The sequence below is a fragment of the Paramisgurnus dabryanus genome, chromosome 6 (genome assembly GCF_030506205.2).
Source record: "Paramisgurnus dabryanus chromosome 6, PD_genome_1.1, whole genome shotgun sequence".
Lineage (NCBI taxonomy): Eukaryota > Metazoa > Chordata > Actinopteri > Cypriniformes > Cobitidae > Paramisgurnus > Paramisgurnus dabryanus.
Window position 1 is genome coordinate 4255053 of NC_133342.1, and position 26059 is coordinate 4281111.

General features: G+C 37.3%; 4 protein-coding genes across 7 annotated transcripts; 2 read left to right on the forward strand and 2 right to left on the reverse strand.

Annotated features, from left to right (window-relative positions):
- The first annotated feature begins 1967 nt into the window (after positions 1–1967).
- On the forward strand, positions 1968–5800 carry LOC135744063 (E3 ubiquitin/ISG15 ligase TRIM25-like). Of its 3 annotated transcripts, none has more exons than XM_065262016.1 (5): positions 1968–2558; positions 2773–2868; positions 3078–3311; positions 3419–3602; positions 4704–5800. In XM_065262016.1, exons 1-5 carry the CDS (start codon positions 1968–1970, stop codon positions 5225–5227), a joined length of 1629 nt encoding a protein of 542 aa, XP_065118088.1. In that variant the 3' UTR covers positions 5228–5800. The 3 variants fall into 3 exon arrangements, with proteins under 3 accessions (XP_065118088.1, XP_073670993.1, XP_073670994.1); XM_073814892.1 differs by having other exon boundaries at positions 3419–3591; positions 4681–5800; XM_073814893.1 differs by having other exon boundaries at positions 3419–3568; positions 4694–5800.
- Positions 5801–5878: 78 nt separating this feature from the next.
- Positions 5879–14978, forward strand: LOC135753594 (uncharacterized). Of its 2 annotated transcripts, XM_073814890.1 has the most exons (4): positions 5879–6242; positions 6614–6694; positions 8428–8511; positions 11841–14978. In XM_073814890.1, the coding sequence occupies exons 3-4, from the start codon at positions 8437–8439 to the stop codon at positions 13923–13925; spliced, it is 2160 nt and encodes a 719-aa protein (XP_073670991.1). In that variant the 5' UTR covers positions 5879–6242; positions 6614–6694; positions 8428–8436; the 3' UTR covers positions 13926–14978. The 2 variants fall into 2 exon arrangements, with proteins under 2 accessions (XP_073670991.1, XP_073670992.1); XM_073814891.1 differs by having other exon boundaries at positions 5879–6694.
- A 1873-nt stretch (positions 14979–16851) lies between these two features.
- LOC135744224 (uncharacterized) lies at positions 16852–24164 on the reverse strand. Its single transcript, XM_065262218.2, has 2 exons — positions 21134–24164; positions 16852–17543 (listed from the first exon to the last, which is right to left on the reverse strand). Exons 1-2 carry the CDS (start codon positions 21965–21967, stop codon positions 17193–17195), a joined length of 1185 nt encoding a protein of 394 aa, XP_065118290.1. The 5' UTR covers positions 21968–24164; the 3' UTR covers positions 16852–17192.
- A 65-nt stretch (positions 24165–24229) lies between these two features.
- LOC135744183 (snRNA-activating protein complex subunit 3-like) lies at positions 24230–25485 on the reverse strand. The gene has a single exon (XM_065262153.2). The coding sequence runs from the start codon at positions 25383–25385 to the stop codon at positions 24858–24860; it is 528 nt and encodes a 175-aa protein (XP_065118225.1). The 5' UTR covers positions 25386–25485; the 3' UTR covers positions 24230–24857.
- Between the last annotated feature and the right edge of the window lie 574 nt (positions 25486–26059).

The following is a 26059-nucleotide window of genomic DNA, read 5'->3' on the forward strand; positions in this document are numbered from 1 at the left end:
ATAACACTGTGAAAACACACTGCTTTACTTCTAGGAATATTACATGAAGTGAAACCCGAGGATCCAAAGCAAAGAGTTGTTAGTCTGTGATTGCATGACCATATACTATATTATTTTAGGTTTCAATGTTAGAAATAATAAAATATAAATTATGATTAGGCGTGATGTTCTTTTACTAATATTGACTTCATGTTGCAATTTTTCATAAATAATAAATCATTTACTTAAAAAGGTAAATACACAACATACTGAAATTTTAAAACTTCCATAACTTTGGAAATATTGAAGGTATCCTCCCAACAGTGGGCGGTACTATTCTGTAGCAATACAAAAAAAAAAACACTTTCAAAACTTTATTGAAAGTACTATGAAAGTCAAAAACTAATAAGTGGAATATGGCTCATGTCTCTCTGCACTCATGATAACGAAGTTTTTAAGTTCATGATTATTGCGTATGTGTGGTTCTTTCAAATAAGTTCAAATGCAAGTTCTTGCATACATTTAAAATAAATTTTATTATGAAAGTTTTTGTTGAAGCATGATTTGTTAGTTTGTTTAGCGTCTGTATGCACATTTTACGAACAAATTTGTAAACTATAAACCAGTAAACTATAATATTATGGAATAGATCAAATGTTTAAACAGCATTAAACACACAAATATTTAGTATAGTGGCATTTGGCACTTATTTTTAGCCATAATAGTATAAATTAACTGAGTGCAAGTGGGATTATTTCATTTAAAAAAACACTTTCATTCCATTTCTGATTATTGATATAACAATTAAGAGAGAGATAATTAAGTTAGAGATATCACATTTCAGAAAAGAATTATAAAGAATAGAGCACAGGGAGATATATTTAAAAAAAAATCCTAACTATGAATCCTATAGCATTTGTTTAATAACTAGTGATTTCAATTATGAACCTATTTAGAACATTGAACTTGACCTTAACTAAGAACTTTACACAGGAAATTTCTGTAATAAATAAGAACACAGCTTAAATAGATAGCTGTTGAATCAGCTATTAATATATGAAAAGCTCAGAAATGAAACAAGTTTCACTGTTGTCTTTCAGTAATTATAAAATCAGCATGTAAGCATTAACTATTAACTAAGTAAATTTTTGAGAGATGCATAACATTTTAAGAATCACCTCCAATAAATATGAAATCTTAAAAGCGCATATAGGTCTTCATTGGAAATGTTTTTTATTTTATTTCATTTGCTTATTGTCTGTACACAAAAACTGAGAACCTGAGTGTTTATATTGTGTTTTTGATTTAAATATATGAAGAGTTTGGTTCCAAAATATATTTTAAAAAATAAACAAAAACATGTTTATTATTATGCTTTGTGGTGCTACTTGGCTGTATTTTGTTTTATGAAGGGTTAGGGTTAACACTTAGCCAAGCAATGCATTCAAGGTACACCATATCCAGCACAATGATTATTTGTTAGTCGTATGTGAAATTATCACCTGCAGATTTGAAAGCTTAACAGCTCCCTCAACTGGACGGTTACATTTAGCGAACTATTTCATTAGCTATGTTTTTTCACCAAATTTTAAACAAAGAGTCAACATTAAAAGAAGATTTAGAAGATCAAATTAAATCAGTCTAAAAATATAAGGACAGTCTGTTCTCTCCCCCTAAATGCCGCAAAATGGTTGTCTTACCCTTATGAAAATTAACAATTTACAATTAACAAGTAACCATTGCTAACTTTCATAAGGGTATTGATGTATAATTTTACTTTCAGTCTCAAAATATTGTGCGGGAAAACCACGACACTGGCAGCACTCCATGTAGCTTAATGTACACCTGTGTGTGAGATGGACTTTGAAGGACTTTAGTTATATGACTGACACACCTGTTTGCACACGTCTCTACAAAGAACCAGGAAATTCTTGAGTTCAGGTAACATGAAAAGTTTTGTCTTTCTGTCTGATTGTACCTATAGTTAAATGGCAGAAGCCAGTATTTCAGTGGTTCAGGATCAGTTCAGCTGTTCAATCTGTCTGGATCTACTGAAGGATCCAGTGACCATTCCGTGTGGACACAGTTACTGTATGAGCTGTATTACAGACTACTGGGATCAAGATGATCAGAAGAGAAACTACAGCTGCCCTCAGTGCAGACAGACCTTCGCTACAAGACCTGTTTTAGGTAAAAACACCATGCTGGCTGAAGTTGTGGAGAACCTGAAGAAGACAAAACTACAAGCTGATCGACCTGATCACTGTTATGCTGAAGCTGGAGATGTGGAGTGTGACGTCTGTACTGAGAAAAAACACAAAGCTGTCAAGTCCTGTCTGGTGTGTCTGAACTCTTACTGTCAAAATCATCTTGAACAACATGAGAAATTCTTCAAAGACAAGAAGCACAACCTGATAGACGCCACTGGACGACTTCAGCAGATGATCTGCCCTCAACATGAGAAACTTTTAGAGATTTACTGTAAAACTGATCAGCTCTGTATATGTTATCTGTGTATGGTGGATGAACACAATGAACATAAGACTGTATCAGCTGCAGCAGAGAGGACTGAGAAACAGGTAAGACATGAAAACATTGAGTGATGTTTCATGTGATCAGATGCTCTAACTGTATAGTGTGATCATGCAACCCATAGGATCATGTTATTTTATGATCACCCATGTTATTTTTTTGCTGTTTAGCAAATGTTGACCATAAAGGCCATCATAGACTTGCTTGCAGGGCACAATATAGGCAGTTGTTTTGATTTATCATTATTTACACGTCCAACAGAAAGAAATGAAGGAGACACAGAGAAAATATCAGCAGAGAATCCAGGAGAGCCAGAAGAAGCTTCAGGAGCTGAGAGATGCTGTGGAGACTCATAAGGTGAGTTTTGATCAGAAGAACAACTGCTGTCTGCTGTTTCAGATCTGTTTCAGACTCAGTTAGGACTCTCATCCAATCAGTCAGTGAGGAGTTCAGTGCTGGATGACTTTCACTGAAGTCCACTGTGGGTAACAGACTGTGTGATGTACCAGTAAGAGCTGAGTGAATGCTGCTGATTCTAATGCTCCTCTCTCTGTGTGTCCTAACAGCGCTCTGCACAGACAGCAGTGGACGACACTGAGAGGATCTTTACTCAACTGATCCAAACCATTGAGAGAAGACGATCTGAGGTGACACAGCTGATCAGAGATCAGGAAAAGACTGCAGTGAGTGAAGCTGAAGGACTCTTGAAGCGAATGGAGCAGGAGATTGATGATCTGAGGAGGAGAGATGCTGAGCTGGAGCAGCTTTCACACACAGATGATCACATCCATTTCCTCCAGGTAACATAGATCTGAACATGACAAATATGTTGTATGTTTTACAGATATTGTATTTAAATTGTTTCAGTGTCATTGTGTTTGTGTTGTTTGTCTTTGTGTTTGTGTAGAGTTTTCAGTCTCTCTCTGTTCCTCCTGGATCTTCAGACTCACTCAGCATCACTGTCAGCTCTCTCATCTCTTTTGATGATGTAGGAAAATCTGTGTCTCATCTGAGAGAGAAACTGGAGGATTTGTTCAAAAAAGAGATAGAAAAGATATTTGATAGTGAGATCAGAAAGCAGTTTCTAAAATGTGAGTCAATATTTACCCAGCTTGGGTTAATAACAACCCTGCAGATTCTAGCGTGTGGCATAAAAGTGTACACTTATATTTATTGATTGATTTTTTTTATATTTATATCATTTTAAAACCCTACACCAGGGTTCCCCAATTCATACCCTGGAGGGCCAGAGCACTACAGAGTTTAGGTCCAACCCTAATCAAACTTAACCACCTGTGATTTTCTCGTGATCATGAAGACGAAGGCCCTGTCCCAAATGGCGCACTTCATGTGGACTTTCGTTCTCGTGGCCTTAAATTGCACGTTCTCGCTTAGTCTACGAGTCCGTAGGGTATCCCTGTCATTTTTACGCTTTGAAGTGTGCTCATCAGCGCCTCCTTTGCCCCCTTGATGCGGTCTTCAGCGAAGCCCGCACTGCAGCAGGCTTCGCGCACTTTACCATCCCAGAAGTCCTTGCGAAAGTGCAATCAGACCAATCAGACGACGGAAGGGAGGAGTTCACACTGATTGCCAACTTCTCTACCTATTTCCGGTGTGATGCTCGAGTCTGTCCCAAAATACGACTCTGGTGCACCCACGTGGACTCGCATAAATGGTCCCTAAAGTCTGGACTACGTGATGTCATCAAAGTGTGGACTCTGAGGAGGACCACAAGTCCGGAGTGTGCCATTTGGGGGTCACCTGCCCTTTATTAGCTTGCCCAGGTGTGTTTGATCAGAGTTGGAGCTAAACTTTGCAGTGCTCTGGCCCTTCAGGGTAAGATTTGGGGCACCCTGCCCTACACAGTGATAGTTGATCACACTGGATATGAAAAGTAATCAAAAAGAAAGTAAATAACTGGTCTTGTCTACAGTGAAACATAAGATAAAATAGAAACTATAAGATAAACATTTACATTCAAACCATTAAGTTTGTCACTGATGTGTCTACATATAGCAATTAATTTACTGCTCATACATTCACAAACCTATTTCTACACAAATGATTATGAGAGTAAAACAATCTGATCTTTGTTACCTTTTAACACAATTTTAATGATTACAATTTTTTATTAATGATTGAAATTCAAATTTCCTAATTTATAAATAGATTTTTTAATTTGTCTCCATCAGATTATCATCACTTCACTGCAGATCCAAACACAGTGAATAAACGGCTCTGTCTGTCTGAGGGGAACACAGTGATTACTGACACTGACACAGAGCAGCCGTATCCTGATCATGCAGACAGATTTGATAAATATTCTCAAGTGTTGTGTAGTGAGAGTGTGAGTGGACGCTGTTACTGGGAGGTTGAGAGGAGTGGTCAGGTGTTTATATCAGTGTCATATAAGAGCATCAGCAGGAAGGGAGGGGGTTATGATTGTGTGTTTGGACGTAATGATCAGTCCTGGAGTTTGTTCTGCTCTGACTCCAGTTGTTCATTCTGGCACAATAACATTAAAACTAAACTCACAATAGTGTCCAGATCTTCTAGAATAGGAGTTTATGTGGATCACAGTGCAGGATCTCTGTCCTTCTACAGCGTCTCTGACACAATGACCCTCATCCACAGAGTCAACACCACATTCACTAAACCTCTCTATCCTGGGTTTTATGTTTCTGGATCAGTGAAACTGTGTGATCTAACAATATAGACATTCTACAAATAATATTGTCATGTCAGAAATGTGTCATATCAGAAGAACTCAATGATGAATTAACAACCATTTAATATTAAGTCAGTATTTTTTAAATCACTGTATTAATACTGAACCAACGTTTGTTAAAATCAAGCAGTGAAATAACCTAATTTGATTTAATAATGACAGTATATAAAGGAACCAAAGGAATATAAAGAGTCATCTAGGACAGTAACAACAGATCATACTGTATAGGTTGATGAATGTTCTTCTGATTTACATTTAGTGACCCATTCTGTCCATTTATTCTGCAAATGTATTTTGTAAAAGGGTTTTAAGTAAACTAATTTATACCCAGCTGTTGTTAAGGATCTCATACAAATGTATGTGCTCTTGTCAGCGTAAATCTATCATTTTAAATTAATGTTTAGTTTTGTTCTTTATGTTTGCTTAATATGAGTATTCATAAAGTTATGTACGTTTTTTATAGAAAGTTGTGCAAGACATCAATCTGCATATACTGTATGAAAACACTTTCTATCACAGTTTTCTGAGCTATGTCAATACTAAAAATACTACAGCAGTAAGTGCAGCATTACGGAAGCCGAGAACGGCCATGGACTTTTATTTTTATTTCGTATGGATTTATTTTTTTTAAGCACTGTTATCTTGTAATAACGACTTATTAATTCGTTATCACGATATAACAAATTTTGTTTTCTCGAGATAACGAATTAATTAATTCGTTATCTCGACATAACAAAGTTTGTTTTCTCGAGATAACTAATTAATTATTTAGTTATAACAAAAAAAATAATTCGTTATCTCGATATAACAAAGTTTGTTTTCTCGAGATAACGAAATAATTAATTCGTTATAACGACATAACAAATATTGTTTTATCGAGATAATTTATTTTTTATTTTTTTATAACAATAATGTGTTCGTCTTGAATTCATACGAATGCGCTCGCGCTGCCACCACGGACTGCTTCCTAGCGCCACTGGCTGCAACAAGCTCTATCCTATCGGTAAGTTGTGCGATCCATTTGTACACATTTATTTGTTAGTTGACTGGGTTTGTTTAGGGTTTAGCAGATGGGAGGCTGATCTTGTTTAGCAGATCTTGTTTAGCAGATGGGAGGCTGACAAACTCTTAGCTAGCTATATATCCGACTGCTTCAACTAAGGTAACGTAAATGTAGGCGTACGGTTACTTAGCAATGTGATGTGAAACGTGATTAGACGTTTATTAATTCATGTAATAGTGCTTTGATATGTGGGAGGCTGACAAACTTTAACCATCCGGCTGCTTCAAATTAACGTAAATGTAACTTAGGCTAACCCTAACTTAGCAATGTGTTGTGAAACGTAATTAAATGTTTATTAATTATTTTAATAGTGCTTTGATATGTGTCTGGGCTAAGTTAACGGATGGAAGGCTGACAAACTCCTATCTGTCCTGGCCGGCTGCCTCAGCTAAGGTAAGTAACTAGCTAGGCTAATGTTAATTAAGCAATGTAAGTTAATGTGAAACGCGTAATTAAACGTTTATTAAGTATTTTAATAGTGCTTTGATATGTGTCGTGATTAGTATTATGGTTTGATGCACAGCATTACAATACGGTATATGTCGAACGTCACGTGACCAAACCGGAAAACCGGTTGCAGGTATTTGCTATTGTAGCATGTTATTCCCTGCTAAAAAAAACAATAGACACCATCACAGAAATTCTATTGGATTTATTGGTTTTAATGGGAATTTTATTGGTTGTATTGGAAACTCTAATGGTCTCTATGGGTCTCTGTGGGTCTAGTGGTATGTATTGGTTCAATTGGTGGGACCATTAATCCTGAATTTTGTAGTAGGTTTTAATGGTAAAAGCTAATGGTAATTATTATTTGTGTTCTGTTCTTTTTTGTTGTAATATCTTAATGTATATGAGAAGAGAATTCCTTTGTCAAAAGCTATAAAGTATAAAAAGTTTTCTTTTACTTAGGTTTAAGATGTTAATTAGCATTATCGTTCCTATAGCTCCTAAAGGCTTCATGTATGAAAACAGCACCATGTCAGCGTAGAGCATACAGAACCGGAAGTGATAGAGCCTGTTTTCCGCTTTGGTCACGTATTACATGGTCAAATCAAAATGTGGCTATTAAATAATCAGAAGAACTATGACCAGGGGTGCACATAACTGGTACGCATGCGCGGTTAAAATAACAAATTCAGACTTCAGACAGCATGCCAGTATGCAAGCAATGGTTAAAACAGTGTGCAAATGCCAACTAAATTAATGTTTTCTTGCACTTGAGCAGACATTTTGACACAAAATAATCTCAAAATGCTGTGATTATAGTAGTACACAGTCTTTTACACCTTAAATGACTATAAGCAGTTGAGAAATCAAATGCGTGCATAACAATATATTGAATCTGTGCACTTAAAGTGACAGTACTCAAAAAAATAATGTGTTGTTACTTAACAACACCTAACTATTGGGTTCTGTCCAATACTTACTCAGCCATGGAAGCAACCCAGCATGTTTAGAGTGTATAAACTTGATGCTCTTTTCAAACCACAGACAAAGAAAATCATAATATTCTTGTCTTGATTGAATAACTTTTTATCTGATTACTTTATTCAGTTTCTGTCCTCTACCTGAAAACTACAGACCAACCTGAAAACATGAACAGCACTGTTTATTTAATTTGTATGTTTGTTCTATTGTATTTATTTGTGCTATTGGTCATAATAAGATTTTTTTATTACTAACCATTTACTTGTCTTTAACAATATTTTAAATTTATATTAGGCTAGTAGTTATTTATGAAGGTTACATGGGTTAAAAACAATAACCAGGCATATTTTATTTAGCCAACATTATCGTCTACTATGCTTAAACCAAACAAATGGCAAAGAGAGTAGTCAGGAGATTAGTTATGATGACAGCATGTAGGATGTCTGTGCCATAAATAATGTGAGTACCAAGCAACATCTCCAGCTACTCACTTGAGAACCAGGACAAAAAAGTTATGTGCACCCCTGACTATGACAACCCTTTTGTATAAGGGCCAGCAGTCAAGAATTGAACAACTTTGTTGCAGTTGCTAACAATGACTAGCCTAGAAATCTAGACGTACCCTAGTGGCAGCAAATTTAATTTGTGGTTCTGGCTTGTCAGGCTAAACAATAACTAAATGTACTGTTGAATCCTTGAGATCGCCATGGACCAGTTTCTCTCAGCCTTGAGAGAAAGGGGTGTTCCTGAGGAGAACCTGGCAAGAATGGCAGAGGACAAGGTGAAGTAGCTACACAATCTTTGACAGGTCATAGGTCCGAGCGAGGATTTGGGAGAAACATGCGGGATTCTAAATTTAAAGAGGGTGCTAGAGTCTGTCAGGACGTCCCCCGCAATGGGGTGTAAGGTTCAGGGATGAAAACACGGCGCTTTTCGGCGCATTCGCTTTTTTTCACATCAGTTTGGGTGACTTGTGTGAATCATGCAGATCCGAAGAGGTTTTTTTACACTGCGCGGCAAAACATCATGTACGGGAACCACTAGTGTTTCTTCGTGCTTCGTATCTATAGTAACAAATTTCTCCCCGAGACCAGAGTTTGGCACCGCGCTTTCCGGTTTCACACCGCATGCGTATGAAGACAGCGTTTGACGCGCGTGGCCATTGTGCTTTCACACCGGCTGTGTTTGCCGAGCATGCAGTTTAATAACAGTATAAAAATCTCAAGTTTACATTATTTTACATGCATTTATGAGCAAAACCTCTTCAATAAGTGTTTTGACGTTGAGCAAACTTGCTAAATTTTCTACCGATTTTCAAACTATGACACTCCATACTTCTAATAAAAAAAATTCATGAAACATGTTAAAGCATCCAGAATTATAACCACGTTAATAATGTTTGTAAGAAACCAAACCATTTGCAAATCGGTAGAAAATTTAGCAAGTTATGGTCATTTAAAAGTACATGCACTATTAAAGTGAGTGATATTATTATTAATGAACCATTTTTTAATATCTAAAAAGTTTGCTCAAAGATCACAGAGATGGCAGCAAAAAAGCAATGTGAATGTCAAGCCCATTATGTTACAGTTTTGCAAAAGTTTGTTTAATAAATATTTAATGGAATTTTCCAAATTAGTGTCAGCGTAATACTGGATTACCTCTCTCTTTATTGACCATACATGTGTTTGCATCCCTGAAGGTTACCCTAGCAACCATTTTGGGCACTCACAACCTATCTCATAGACTTCCATTATAAAATGCCCAGATGGATATCTTTTGCATCACAGGCTGCGTTTACATTTTGCATTAACATGCGATCTCGGTGATCCGTTCACGCAGATCCGATCATCCGTATATCAGGACACGGCGCGTTTACATTTGTCACATAAATGTGGCTCTGTATCTGGATGTGTGATCGGATCCCGTTCAGGGAGACTTGTGGGTGGATAGCTGTCAATCACAGATGGCTACAGCTGTCTTATAGACCGTTTCAGCAGTAACACCATAAACAAGCGGCTGTCGCGGTCCGCACGTTAATTCTGGTAAACTCCGCTACTACCTCTGCATCAGGACACACAGATCGGATAACATTCCGAACACAAACGCGTTTACATTTGTCTTTTCAATGTGTATGTGGACAACATCCGGATACAGGTCGCATGTTAATGCCAAGTGTAAACGCAGCCTGTGTGTCCTAGAGACATAGGGGTGGGCTCATTTTACTCAGGCATACTCAGGATACTTATAGAGTTATTACGCCATGCCCCTAGCAAGCCCTTTATCTCTGCATCAGAACAACGTAGAGACACGGGAGTTTGACCATTTGACTCGTGACTCGGAGTGTAATCACTCTCTAGCAACCAAATACAGTACATCCAAATAAACAAAGCTTTATATTTCCGCATCAGCACATCGTAGAGACACAGGGGTTGGACCGTTTGACTCATGACATACAAACATTTCAAACATACACACATTACATCATCCTCTGTCAGTCTCTCTTTGTCTCACAAAACTCACTCAATAGCACAGACACACACACACACACACACACACACACACACACACACACACACACACACACACACACACACACACACACATACACAAGAACACACAACTACATACACAGACACACACACGCACACAACTACACACAAACAAACACACTCACATACAGAACCACACACAAGTACACACACACAAACGTACTAGCAGAAACACACATAAACATACACAAAACACACACAAACAGACATACACAAACACATACAAATATACAAACACAATATTACGCAAACATACTCGCACAGACACAAACACACGTACACAACCACACACAATTACACACACAAACACACAATTAAACACAAATACACCAACACACACACACACAGACAGACACATAAACATACACAAAACACACACACACAAACAGACATACACAAACACATACAAATATACAAACACAATATTACGCAAACATACTCGCACAGACACAAACACACGTACACAACCACACACAATTACACACACAAACACACAATTAAACACAAATACACCAACACACAGACAGACACATGAACATACACAACACACACAAAACACACAGACATACACAACCACACACAATTACACACACAAACACACAATTAAACACAAATATACTTACACCAACACACAGACAGACAAATGAACATACACAACACACACAAAACACACAGTCATACACAACCACACACAATTACAACCACACACAATTACACACACACACACACACACACACACACACACACACACACAGACACACACACACACACACACACACACACACACACACAATTAAACACAAATATACTTACACCAACACACAGACACACACATAAAAATACACAACACACACAAAACACACAGACATACACAACCACACACAATTACACACACAAACACACAATTAAACACAAATATACTCACACCAACACACAGACAGACACATGAACATACACAACACACACAAAACACACAGACATACACAACCACACACAATTACACACACAAACACAATATTACACACACAAACATACTTGCACAAACACACAGACACACACATAAAAATACACAACATACAAAAAACACACAGACATTATACTCTACAAACAGTACAGTATGAATGAATCCTCTGTACATTCCTAAACCTAACCCTCAGACAAACCTACCTACCAAACTAACTACTTGTCTGTCTGTCTGTCTGTCTGTCTGTCTACCTACCTGTAACAAGGTGGCAATAATGACTTATGTCACAAGAATAAAATGATTATTTTTCCTTCCAAAATGTTCCTTCAGTGTTTTCTAAATAGAAAAGTTCTGATATAGGCAGAAGAGGATAGAGTAGCAAAAAATTTTACTCAAGTAAAAGTATATATATATATATATATATATATATATATATATATATATATATATATATAGGGGAGAAAAGTGCCAAAAGTAAAGTGTTCTCTAGAGTCAATTGTTTATATGTCAAAGTCAATCTCTCTGTGAATACCTCTTTTAGAGCCTTCTTTTTCTGACTGTGATTATGAAATTATATCTGCTTTTGTGTTTTAGATCGATCAAGACATTGTAAAGTTCCTTGGAGAAGACAAACTCTCTGCTTTTATTCCTCGATATGGAGACCGTGTGTTTGCCAGAAACTGGAAGGAGTTATCCTCAAGTGAAAGGATAGAGGATACAGAGCAAAGGAAACATACTTTGATAAATAGACTAAGAGAGAAGATGAAACTTCCATCCACTGCCACAGCAACCAGCAGCTTTAAATCTAAGCCTACACTTCTTGGAAATAAGAACGCTGAAAAGAAGACAAGGAAAATTGAACTTGGCTGGTTGAACTACCAAGATTCTATGTACAAACAAGTTAGAAGGCCTACTGGTGGTGGAACAAGAGAGATAGTTGTAAGCAAAGATGATACTGTATCCACAATTATTGAAAAAGGGAAAACCCTTTTTTTCCCCAATGGTACATCGATGAAAGGAAAATTAGAGGACTTTGAGGTCATGCTTTCTGTCATTGGTTCTGATGAGCCCCTTGAGGGTAGCGTCACAGTTGGAAGTTTGTTAGAGCAAACTAATTACAAGATCCTCAGACTATACCTCTGTACAAAGCCAAAAGATTGTAGTGATTCTGAGCTTAGTGATGAAACAACAGACATGCCCTTTTCACCTGACACATCCAACACAATTGGGTCAGCTAAACATCCATCCTCATCCAGCCCATCACTGCTCTCCCCTACTCCTGTCAAAAGACCTCGGTACGGCAGTTGGAGTATTCCCAGTGCTACCTCAACACTCCACACAACTCCTGCTTCTCAAACATCAGTCCAGCCTCTTATAGATCTATCCAGTGATGATGAAGTTATTGTATATGAATATAACACCAACATGCCTTGTGAACTTGTCGATGGTCTTGCAGACACACTGATATACTCACCTCTACATGTCAATACCACAATAAGTCCAGATTCCTTGCCAGTTAACAGCCAACAAGAAAGTGGCACAAACACAGTCTCAGAAAATCAAATAGAAACAGTAGTGGTAGCTGAGATGGAAGAAGCTATTATTGACTTTGTGGATTCTGAGCAGGCTTTAAGTTCCACCAGCACGATGGCCACTGATTTCTTTGAAAATCCAGAGAATATAGTGGAGAAGCAAGTCATTGTGATCCGCAAAACACAGTGTGTTGTGGACATGATTAAAGCATTTACAGACGACTTCATACTGGATGCTAATATTTCAATCAGGCGTGTGCTTGAACGTGGTGAGGTTGAGGCTGGAGTTGGGAGTGGGGTCACCGGAGACTGCCTCACTGATTTCTGGGATATGTTTTATGCAACAAAGACCTGTGGAACCAACTACAAGATCCCAATTTTGTACCACAAATTCCAAGAGAAAGAGTGGACTGCTGTTGCTCGCATCTTGGCCTTTGGATGGCAGAAATTTCAGCTATTTCCAGTCCAACTTGCCCCTCCGTTCCTTACAGAGGCGCTATCTCTCTCCTGCTCAGACAATCTACTGGATGCTTTCTTTAACTATATCAGCGCAACTGAGAAGGATGTGCTAACTGAGGCCATTAGCAACTTCAAAGGGGCAGATATGGATGAACTCCTTAGCATACTCAGCAGTCACAACTGCTGTGTACTCCCAACTGAGGAAAATCTACAGAGTCTTGTGGAGGAAATAGCCCACAAAGAGATGGTACAAGAACCAGCATTTATCATAAAGTGTTGGAAGCCAATTCTCAGGTCTATTGGAGAATCCATGAGTACGGAAGGACTGAAGAAGATTCTAGATGATCTCAAACCCAAGGCAAGAAACATTACCAAAACCATCAAGTTTCCAGAATCTATGTCACTGGAAGAAAAAAATACCTCAAATCATCTATTGAGATTTGTAAGAGAAAGAGATGAGAAGGAGCTTGGCCTATTCCTTAGGTACTGCACAGGGTCTGACTTGTTCCTATCTAAGACCATTAAAGTCACATTCACAGCAGAACAGCCACAGTTCGAAAGGGCACCTTTGGCTCACACCTGTAGTTGTTCTTTGGAACTGGCATCTAACTACAAAAACTATGCAGATTTTAGAACAGAATTCATCTCTGTGTTGAAGAGTGGAGTGTGGGTAATGGATTTGGCCTAATAAGGCTTTGTTTGCTTAGACAGCAAATTAAAAACTGCACACACATTTTGAAGGTTAGCAGCGTTATCTTTTATAAAATCCACAAGTTCTATATGTGGAGAGCAGATGCATTGTCATAGTAGAAGGAGATTGATTTTTTTTTTTTTCAATTTATGATCTCTTTAAAATTCAATTCTGACAGCTGACAGGGACTGTGGGAAAAAAAATCACAAAACAATTTAAATGTTACAATGTATTCTTGGACAAGTTGTGTGTAAAAACTGGCCAACTGTTTGTGGTTGATGTTTTTCCATTGTTGTTAAAATTAAACTAGGGCTGCATAATGATTAATCGGGATTAATCTAGAATAAAAGTTTTTGTTTACATCATATATATGTGTGTACTGTGTATAATAACGTATAGATAAATACACACACGTGCATGTATATATTTTAAGAAATGTGTACATGTGTATATACATTTGTATATTTATGTATACATTATATTAAATATAAATACTTAATGTATAAATATATATTCTTTCTTAAAATTATACATGCATGTGTGCATATTTATATATACATATTTATTATAGACAATTCACACACATATACGATGTAAACAAAAACTTTTATTCGGCTATGGATTAATTCCGATTCATCGTTATGAATCCCTAAATTAAACCTAAAAATAGTTCATAAATTACAGTGTAAAGCTATGCAGATCTTCAAACCTGGAAGAGTTATATTGCCAGTAATGTTCTATGTTGTCAGTGTCAAATGTGCTATACATATACATTTTAACCACACTTAAAGTAATATTTGACTTAGAACTAGTTTCAGTAGTCTTACCTGAAAAACTCAAAATCTTACAAGGAAATCTTGTAGTTTGTACAATTATTTTGTTTTGATTAATTTGATTTAGAATACCCACCTCCATAGGACCCTGCACTTTCCCGGGTCCATGTTCATGTTATTAAAATGAAGGCACATGTTACTTAAATGAAGGCACTGGCTTATGAGTTTGCAATGTTTGCAAAGAAAATGTTTCATAAATTAAACTATGTCAACTGTTTTTAATTTTCACTGTCTTTTTTAAACTGTTAATGTGTTGTGTTGTGTTGACTAGTCGATGAGTCAGTTCTAATGCTGAATTAGTAATGTCCTGGAAGATTACAGTAATTAGTAATTTCCTGGAAGAGTACAAGGACATATCTGATGAGCATGGTATTTAAAGATTCCTACCTTACAATGATTTAAAAAACAATTCATAGAATGGACCCTATATTTGTTACACTTAAGGGACACAGACTCTCATTTTATGTAAACTTGTCTTTTGGTCCCAAATCTGAGAATATTTTTATTAAACCCAAACTACCGTTTGGGGTCACTCACTCATATTTTTTTCATATTACAGAATAATAATAAACTCGTCCAAACTATGGCATAACACAAATGTAACCGTGAGACTCATGATTGTGACTAAAAGCATCCAAAATAAATCAAAACCCTGTTATATTTTATTATCTGAAGTGCAGTCACCCTTTGACTAGAAATTGCAAAACCGTACGCCAAGAAGCTTCTAAAATTTTCAATTTAGGAATTTTAGAATTTTGAGTATAGATGGAGTTCATATTTAATCTGGGCTCTTATTGGCTGCTTCAATATTTAGTGCAAGTCATCTATTTAAAAAATAATATTTTAAACTAACATTTTAGTTTTCAAATAACAGAAATTAATCTGTTTGGCACAGGTATATTTCTGTCTACAAAAGTAATTTCAAGCATTTAACCGTACACCAGATTAAATTATTTTTAAGATCATAGTTAACATTTTAGTCAAGTGACCGTAAACATTTGAACAGTAGTGTATATACAGTTATGTGCAAAATAATAGCAGTGTAATAATAAAAGTGAAAAAAGTGCAGACATGTTATAGATTGTATTTCCTTATTTCAAATGTATTGAAAACATTACACATTCAATTCCAAATCAAAATATTAACAAAATGTACAAGTCTGTCTTGTTCTTGTAAAGGGAAACAAAGAAAACAAATATTAAAGGAATAGTCTACCCTTTTGCCATATTTATTACCTCAACTTAGACAAATTAATACATATCTATCTTATTTCAATGCGTGCACTGTACAGCGCGTCGTGAATGTGTTAGCATTTAGCCTAGACCCATTCATTCCTATGGTACCAAACAGAGAAGCCACCAAACACTTCCGTGTTTTCCTTATTTAAAGACTGTTACATGAGTAGTTATAACAGTAAGTGTGGTGCCACAAAATAAAACTTTTTTTTGGTACCATAGGAATGAATGGGGCAATTTTGGGAATTTAGCTTATTCACCGTATCCCGTATTCACCGAGTTAGATAAGTCCATACATAACTTTCTCATCTCCGTGCGTGCTGTAACTCTGTCTGACGCAGCCCCCACTAGCTTAGCACAAAGTCTGGAAGTGAATGGCTTCAGCTAGCATACTGCTCCAAATAAGTGACAAAATAACGCGAACATTTTCTTATTTGTGTGTTGTGATTTGTATAGTCACACCGTGTACAAATAACAAGGTGATATGAGACACAGCCATCTCTTAACAGTACTGGGAACTATATTCTCGGTAGACGAAGCACTGCTACTTGGGCAGAGTGATTTGCTCGCAGCACCCGAGAAGCCCTCTGGTGAGGAGCAGAGAGTTCGGTCAGAGTTGTGCACATCACTCCGCCCAAGTAGCAGTGCTTCATCTTCAGAGAATATAGTTCTCAGTATGTATACTGTTAAAAGATCGCTGTGTCTCATATCACCTTGTTATTTGTACACAGTGTGACTATACAAATCACAACACATAAATAGGAAAATGTTCACGTTATTTTGTCTTTTATTGGGAGTAGTTTGCTAGCTGGAGCCATTCACTTCCAGACTTTGTGCTAAGCTAGGTTAGCGGTATGTGCTTCAGACAGAGTTACAGCACGCACGGAGATGAGAAAGGTATGGACTTACCTAACTTTGGGGGATACGGTGAATAAGCTAAATTCCCAAAATCTGGGTGTGTTCCTTTAAGTGCCCTTGCTGGTCCCAAGACCCAACATTATGAATCTGGCCTACTACACAGAAATCACATTATCTTAGTAAAACATTTCAACACACAGCATCAATGGATGCAAATGCCAATGATACTTGAGAAATGTAAATTTTTAGAGAGGCATCATTGCTGGAAATGCCACCACCATCATCATCATTATTATTAGTACCATAGACAGTACATCTGTCTGTATGCTACAACAACATCAGTGATGAGGCTCTGGCAGGAGTGCTCTTATTAAAGGCCTCAGGTCTTTGTAAAGTCGTATTGCCTCTGTAGCGTTATGACACAGTGCTATGTTGTTTTCTTCCATCACCATCAAACAGAGCTCATGCAGGTCATGGTCGCAGGGAATGTCTGTTTTCCACAGGCAAATGTCCTCTTGGAGAACAATTCCAACTCTTTCATACTGTAGTGGATGCAAATAATCTTGTGTATGATAGAGCTCAGGTACATTGTACATCAAACATGGTTTTCCATGATAATTTGGGTGTCCGTTTCCACCTGGTCGAATGCGATGGTTGTCCCACATTGTCACAACGGTGTCTAGCTCATTCTGCAACACAAAAACATGAGAATTTCAATACGTATGATGACTTATTTTGAAAATAGTACATGGAAGAAGCCACTTTAGTCGCCTTACACCGAATATATCGTCATTGTGATTAACAAATGACTCAGGCAATTATTTTAGGAAGGTGACATTATTTATTATATCTCATTATAGCATAATAATGGGGAAATGCAGTAATGTTTTATGCTATGCTGGAGTTATTAGTAGAATAATACCGTGCCCCAGCTTCCAGCACTCAGCCATAGTAGCCTTCATAATGAAGACAAGAGTATTGAATGCAGGAAAAAAAGCCTACATATTGATGCAAAACAGGCTTGGAGAAGAAGAAATAAGTAGTTACAGAGAAAAAAGTCCTGAGAGCTCAGAAGTTTAGACACATGTTATGAGTGTGCTCTATTATGGGAGGATTTTAGTCGTATTATGGTTAATAAATGCACACACAATTATACATGTACTATAGATAAATGTGGTGAATGTATTTTACTAACTTCAAACAAATGCCATTTAATTTGAATCTATGGAATTAGGGATTTAATGATTGTGCAGCGATTTATACAAATACAGACATGTTTGCGAATAAACATGTTCTGTTCTGCATTAATAAATAAAAATTGCTCATGCAAAAATTAATCCATTCATTTGTGGATCAGAATACATGCATGCATTTATTGACATCTTGTTCGAATCAATCGTGCTTGGTTCATTTGGATTTTGGGACTTCCTTTTCGTAGTTTAGGTAAAAGCTACTTGTCTGAGCCTACAGACAGGTAGACAAGTGGAGCAGGTGGCAAATTGATATTTAAGCTGGTTCATATCAAAACAACACAAAAAAACAGCTCTGAGATGTAGGCTACTACACTTTCAGAAATTAAGGTACAAAAGTTGTCGCTGGGACAGTACCCTTTCAAAAATGTACACCTTTGTACCCAAAGAGTGCATATTAGTAGTTCAAAGGTACACAGCAAAATCCCCAGTGTTAAATTAACACTGCTCAGTGTTTATATAGGTCCACACTACAGAGTGCAATCTGTGACTTTATCCTCTCTATCATCATCTGTGTTTGAAACCTAAAATTGCAGTTTACATCTTGTAGAGTTATTCATTAACTTAGATTTAGATGTTTGCTTTGTTTTATTTAAAGTCGCCATTATGGTGATTAGTGTTTGTAGTTGGACTCTTAGTTGGACTTTTTAGCTTGTTTGTTTTTTCTGGCTGCTATAACTTTATGTGTTTAAAACATGTTTGTTGTGGCAAAGTAAAGAGACTGTAGTGCAATATTTGACGACACTTGACCATGCGTCAATATGTTGACGCGGAGGGTATACCTTTCGCGTCATTTTTTGACGAACTGGGGACTTCAATACTATTACGTCCGTTGCATTCTCTTTCCTATTTTCTTACCATTTTCGCGTCGGTTTAGGGTTAGATTACGCAAAATTAAACAGTGTACGCGAAATTAAACAGTTGTCACCTGGCTTGGGGTTAGAGTTAGGTACGCGAAATTAAACATTTGTCACCTGGCGTTGGGGTTAGAGTTAGGTTTGGGTAGGGATGTCATTATGTAAATCTAACCCTAAACCGACGCGAAAATGGTAAGAAAATAGGAAAGAGAATGCAACGAACTTAATAGTATTGAAGTCCCCAGTTCGTCAAAAAATGACGCGAAAGGTATACCCTCCGCGTCAACATATTGACGCATGGTCAAGTGTCGTCAAATATTGACGCCATGGGGTGAGACTGTGTTACAACCGGATATAATGTCAAACATGATCTAAAAAATTGATTTATTATTTTAGTGTTTGCTTACTCACCAGAAGTATTTTTTCTGTCAATAATATGATACTAAAGTATGCGATCTGGCACTCTTATATCAGTTTGTCATTCTGAAGAATTTTGAAACACTGTACAATAAAAAATGTACAGACAGTTGTCTAATAGACACACAAACATTAAGAATCGAGGGATTGATCTCAACGATGGTGACAATAAAATTAAATGTTTCATGCTGCAATGCATGCTGGGCATCAACAAATTATAAATCTCAGAATTCCCAGAATGCACTGCGGCATAAAAAATCATAAACATTTTGACAATTTTCTTTGTCACCATTGTTGAGTGTCGTTGTATCAAAATCTTCAGGATGACAAAATGCTATGAGTGTGTAGTATCACATTACTGAGAGAGAAAGATACTTCTGATGAGTGAGCAAACACTAAATTAATAAATAAATTTTCTGGATGATAACGTTTGACATTATGTATCAACCACCATAATAGAATTGCAACATGGTCTCTTCTTCGCCATAACAAATTTGCTTTAAACACACAAAGTTATAGCAGCCAAAAAAACCCCGAACAAGCTAAAAATCAAGAGTCAAGAGTCCAACTAAAACAAACACTGATCACAATAATGATGTCTTTAAATAAAACAAAGCAAACGTCTAAACCCAAGTTAATGAATAACTCTACAAGATGTAAGATGTAAACTGCAATTTTAGGTTTCAAACACAGATGATGATAGAAAGAATAAAGTCACAGATTGCACTCTGTAGTCTGGACCTATAGACGGGTTGCACGGCGACGTCACTAACTGGTTGCGCGTGCAACCGAGAGGCAAAAAGAAGAGACGTGCATTGAGTTGTAGGCTAGTAGCTGTGTCTGTAAGTCAAAATGCCAAGGAGTTGTTGCGTGTAAAATAGTACCAACAGAGTCAGTGCTGGGTGCCTGATGTTAACATACCAGTAGATGCGACTATTACGTTACTACCCTAACATTATAATTCATACATGTATCACAGTAACACTGCAAAAATAAAGACAGAAAAACAGATCCAACTAAAATCAAATTTTATTTATATACAAACAATAAAGAACGCTTCAATAATTAAGGGTGTTGCAGTAGCGAATCAGCTCACCAAGTGGGCTTTCTGCCTCCTGGATGCGCGCGCACCCTGCAATGTTTGTAAACTTGCAACCCGTCTTTATATACACTGAGCAGTGTTAATTTAAAGGAAAACAACACCCATTTTTTATATTTTACTATGTTCTAACTCAACTTAGACAAATTAATACATACCTATCTTTTTTCAATCGTGCACTGTACAGCGCGTCATGAATGTATTAGCATTTAGCCTAGCCCCATTCATTCCTATGGTTCCAAACAGGCATGAATTTAAAACACTTCCATGTTTTCCCTATTTAAAGACTGTTACATGAGTAGTTACACGAGTAAGTATGGTGGCACAAAATAAAACATTTGTTTGGATCCTAAGGAATGAATGGGGCTTGGCTAAATCCTAACACATTCACGAGGTGCAGTAAAAAGATTAAAAGTGCACGCATTGACAAAAGAGTGGTGTATTAATTTGTCTAAGCTGAGGTAAGTACATAGTAAAATATTGAAAAACGGTGGTGTTTTCCTTTAACACTGGGGATTTTGCTGTGTACCTTTGAAGTACTAATATACACTTTGGGTACAAAGGTGTACCTTTTTTGAAAGGGTACTGTCCCAGTGACAACTTTTGTACATTTATTTCTGAGAGTTTATTGAAGATATGGACAGTGGAGGACTTACTTGAATAATCTTAAGAAAGCAGAATTGGATGAGACCCTTGTCTATGAAATCCCCATTAAAGTCTCCAGTTGCCTGGAACTCCTGGAAGACGTCCCTCCAATAGCTTGCGTTCTGTCTCCTGTAGATCCCCCACCAGCTTTCGATCCGTTGATTTGCTGTACTGCGTCCTTGGAACACACACGGCCCATGCACAACGCCAGTCTCATCTTCTCGGAAGAAGTGTTGCAGCCTATTAACATGAACATTTTCAGTTCCTAAATCCGATCGGATTATTTTTGGACACCCCCCGAGTCCCGTGACTGCATTCATAAAGTATGCTGCAATTACTTTGGGGTTACTATTGGAAGAGTTTGCTTGCATCCAGATTATATGACGCGAAAACCCATCAATGCATCCGTTTATTCCAATGCCGAAAGGAGTCAGCTTGTCATAAGAGTCCATATGCCATAAATAATTGGGCCCTGGGACACTATAACATCTTCTCCGAAGTCTTGTTCCTCTCCGTTGCTGTACGCCCTCTGGGTCAAGATGTGACTGAATCTCCTGAACCATGTCTCGAGTCACGCGCAGTCCAGCCAATCTGCACCTCTCGTGCATCATTCGGTAACCATGAAGACGACCCGGTCCTCTTATCTGGTTGCTAATGAAGTTAACAATCTCAGCAGCATCACTTAACCGTCGTCTGTAAAGTTGTAACCGGGCTAGTCTTCTCCTTAAATGACGAGGACTAATCTGAAAGCCATCTCTAACAGAAAGGCACAATGCAATTTCTGCCTGTGTTAGACCTTGATTGTAGTACATCCTGATGCGTTGATCAATAATGTGATCTGCCATTTCCCTGGGACACACTTACTGTAGACCAGATAGTGACAGCAGCTCTGAAGGCTGAAATCAGAACGATCACATTAACCAGCATCAAACCATAACAATAAACAACACGGCACATATCAACGCACTATTAAATGAATTAATAAACATTACGTTTCACATTGCTAAAAGTTAAGGTTAGCCTACATCTACGGCTGCGTTTACATTTTGCATTAACATGCGATCTCGGTGATCCGTTCACGCAGATCCTATCATCCGTATATCAGGACACGGCGCGTTTACATTTGTCCACATCAAAGTGGCTTCTGTATCCGGATGTGTGATCGGATACAGTGCGGGGAGGCGCGCTGGATGAATAGCTGTCAATCAAAATGGGTACAGCTGTCTTTAGCCACATAATTTAGGGTTTTCGCGCTAACCGCAATCCCGTATTGTACAGTGCTACTGAGAAGCCAACAACAGAGAATAACTAGCTACCCCAACAACCGTGATGTTCACATTTTAAGCGTTATTTTTTTAGCTTTAAAAGCCTTATCTTTAAAAGCCTTACAGCGTCCGCACCGCGGATGAATGTTCTGTTTAACTTTACCTGAACTTCACCCGCATGCTTTAAATCAACAATAAAATCCGTGTGAAACATGACCGACTCCACTGTTTTATTCTGCCTTAATAACGGGCTTTTGGCTCTGCCTGAACTTATATGTATATTTCTATTTTAACCATACCAACTGTTGTTAGTTATGTTTCCTGGTAATAATATGATTTAATTAAATAAAAGAGCTAACAAATTCCTGTTCATAGTGCGTAAGAAGTAATATAATTTACAAACACATATAAGTAACCTTGCATAAAACCAACACTGACTAAATGTATTTGGTTAATGTTATTATGGTTTGTACGTGTTTTAAAGTAACTTAAAATGTGTTAAATGAGACAGAAACAGCCGTTTGACCAGAAAGAAGAGCAACATTCACATTGATTTGTCGCCATGGAAACTCAAACATTATAACGACGATCCTGAATTCTGCCATTAAATCTCACTATGAATAGTTGTAACATATAACATATGCCTGAATAACTGAAATACAGTTAGCAGTGTTAAAATGCTTTTGTATATCGATTTATTAAGATACTTTTAAGCGTATAGCTAGCATTGCTCCACAAATATGAATTTATGCGTCTCTCACCTGCGCTCCATGACCTAACATCCTTTATTTTTGACAGCTTTCAGTGAGAGGAGATGATAGTGGGCGGGGTTTTGTGTGACGTTGACCTGTAAATGCAGATACGATGGCTGGATTGCGTTTACATTACAATGAGATCCGATCACAAAGCGTCCTCGACTACCTCTGCATCAGGACACACAGATCGGATAACATTCCAATCAAAGACGCGTTTACACTTGTCTTTTCAATGTGTATGTGGAATACAGGTCGCATGTTAATGCCAAGTGTAAACGCACCCTGAGTTACCTTAAGCAGCCGAATAGAGTTTGTCACTTACCGGTAGCCTAAACAAACCCAGACACACATCAAAGCACTATTAAATGAATTAATAAACGTCTAATCACGTTTCACATCACATTGCTAAGTAACCGTACGCCTACATTTACGTTACCTTCGTTGAAGCAGTCGGATATATAGCCAGCTAAGAGTTTGTCAGCCTCCCATCTGCTAAACAAGATCTGCTAAACAAGATCAGCCTCCCATCTGCTAAACCCTAAACAAACCCAGTCAACTAACAAATAAACGTGTACAAATGGATCGCACAACTTACCGATAGGATAGAGCTTGTTGCAGCCAGTGGCGCTAGGAAGCAGTCCGTGGTGGCAGCGCGAGCGCATTCGTATGAATTCAAGACGAACACATTATTGTTATAAAAAAAATAAAAATAATAATCTCGATAAAACAATATTTGTTATGTCGTTATAACGAATTAATTATTTCGTTATCTCGAGAAAACAAACTTTGTTATATCGAGATAACGAATTATTTTTTTGGTTATAACTAAATAATTAATTATTTATCTCGAGAAAACAAACTTTGTTATGTCGAGATAACGAATTAATTAATTCGTTATCTCGAGAAAACAAAATTTGTTATATCGTGATAACGAATTAATAAGTTGTTATTACAAGATAACAGTGCTTAAAAAAAATAAATCCATACAAAATAAAAATAAAAGTCCATGGCCGTTCTCGGCTTCCGTACAGCATAAACTAATGAATGATGTCATATTTACAGCATTTTAATTGTTCTTTGGGTTACTTTATTTAATAAATTTGCTTGGCAGGTGAAGTGAGTCATTCATTCATTCATGTCTTTATTTTTTTGGACTCTTGATTTATCAGCAGAAGCAGGTGAATGTAACAGCTTGATAAACACAAATGTAGATCAGTACACAACACAGACTAATATGACATTAAGCTCATCTTAGTGCAGTTTAACAGCATCTGAAACTCAATCAAGAAGACTTTCATAGAGAAACGAACAAAAGTGGAATCATTACTGGCGTTACAGTCTTATGCTGCCCTTCATGAATCCTTTCACACATTAACTAAAGTAATAAAGTTTGAAGAACTCTGATCTCCAATAAACATGAAAATCTTCATAGGAGTCTAGTATGAACAGTCTGTTTTCTGCAAATGTTTTATTTTTATTTCAAGTGTTTGTCATTTATTTACAAAAAAATAAATAAAATGGAGAACTTCACATAATTATCAAAAACTAAATGTATCATATTTTATATAAAGTTCTAAAGTACAGAGCCATTTAACAGAACAAATGCTCTCCGTGTTAACATTGTTGAACGTCATGTTAAACATTATGGAAATGTCACAATATATTTCCAAAGACATTAGGCATCTGCAGACCACTTCTCCTCTTAAAGACAAGAATCAGTTAAAGGTGCCAGGATCAACATAGGCATAGGCCAGGAAATCTCCTATTTTGTTATTTTTATCATCGTAATGAAGCAATCGAAAGCACTGGTCACAAAACAGACAGGGGTCTGTGGGGGCCAAAGCATCATTAGTTGTGACCCATCTGCTGATGTAGGTATGACACACTGAGCACTTCCGGGTCACAACCCTGTGCTTGTAAGTGATGAGCGGGTAGAGTTTCTGATCCAAACAATCGTCCTTATGGACCAGTCTGACATCAGTGAGGACAACAACGTGTTCACAGTCACCCTGGTGTGTGTAGTAAAACGGGAATCCCAATTTCATCTTCAGGTCGTAAAAACACGTATCCTCCATCTTTGCGGATTTGAAATCTGGGAAGTCTCTGCTTTTGGCCCACTCTATTGTGGTCGTGCTGATGTCCCTGCATTCTGGGAAGCGCATGTCATTGTAGAAAGTGCCATTGAAGAAAAAGAAAGCCGACTTGTAATGATCTTTGCTGACGTATTGCGGCACCGCATCCATATTGTTGCTGAATTCTCAAAACACCTGCAGATCACTGACACAGCAGATGGCATCTCTGAGCTCACTCAGCTTCTGGGAGCCCAAAACATTTAGGGTCTGATAGGCCTCAAATGCTTAAATGCTGAAACAGCGCAGGACCTTTACCTTTAAGAGAGCATTTAGGTATAAATCTCTAAATGAACCGATGTAAAACTCTTTGGAGCTCACGTCTTTGTAGTCTTAAACTGGAATATTTTCATTTTTACCTTCGTTGTGCATTACACCGCTGCTTTCCACCATATTGGTTTTTGAATTCGATCAATTTTTATTACAAAAACTACTATGAAGCATCAGCTGTTTACTATAAAAATCATTACCATTCCCTCATGTTGGCCGTTTCTCAATCCAGTTGCAGCCTGCGGAGGTCGCATACGTAGTCTGCATATGCATCAAGTGTGGTTTATTTAAGTTCATTTGCAGGTAATAAGCATATTATAATATAACAATTTATGATTTACAAAGAATATTAGTCAACTTTATAATTTTTAATATTCTGAAATAAAACATCTTGATGATGTATGAGGCTATGTGCGTCACACTCCTCTCAGTCCCACCTCGAGGAGGTCCCAAAAGCACCCCAATGACCAAACAAACGAGAGATAAGTGAAAGATAAAACAGTTAACTTTATTTAATT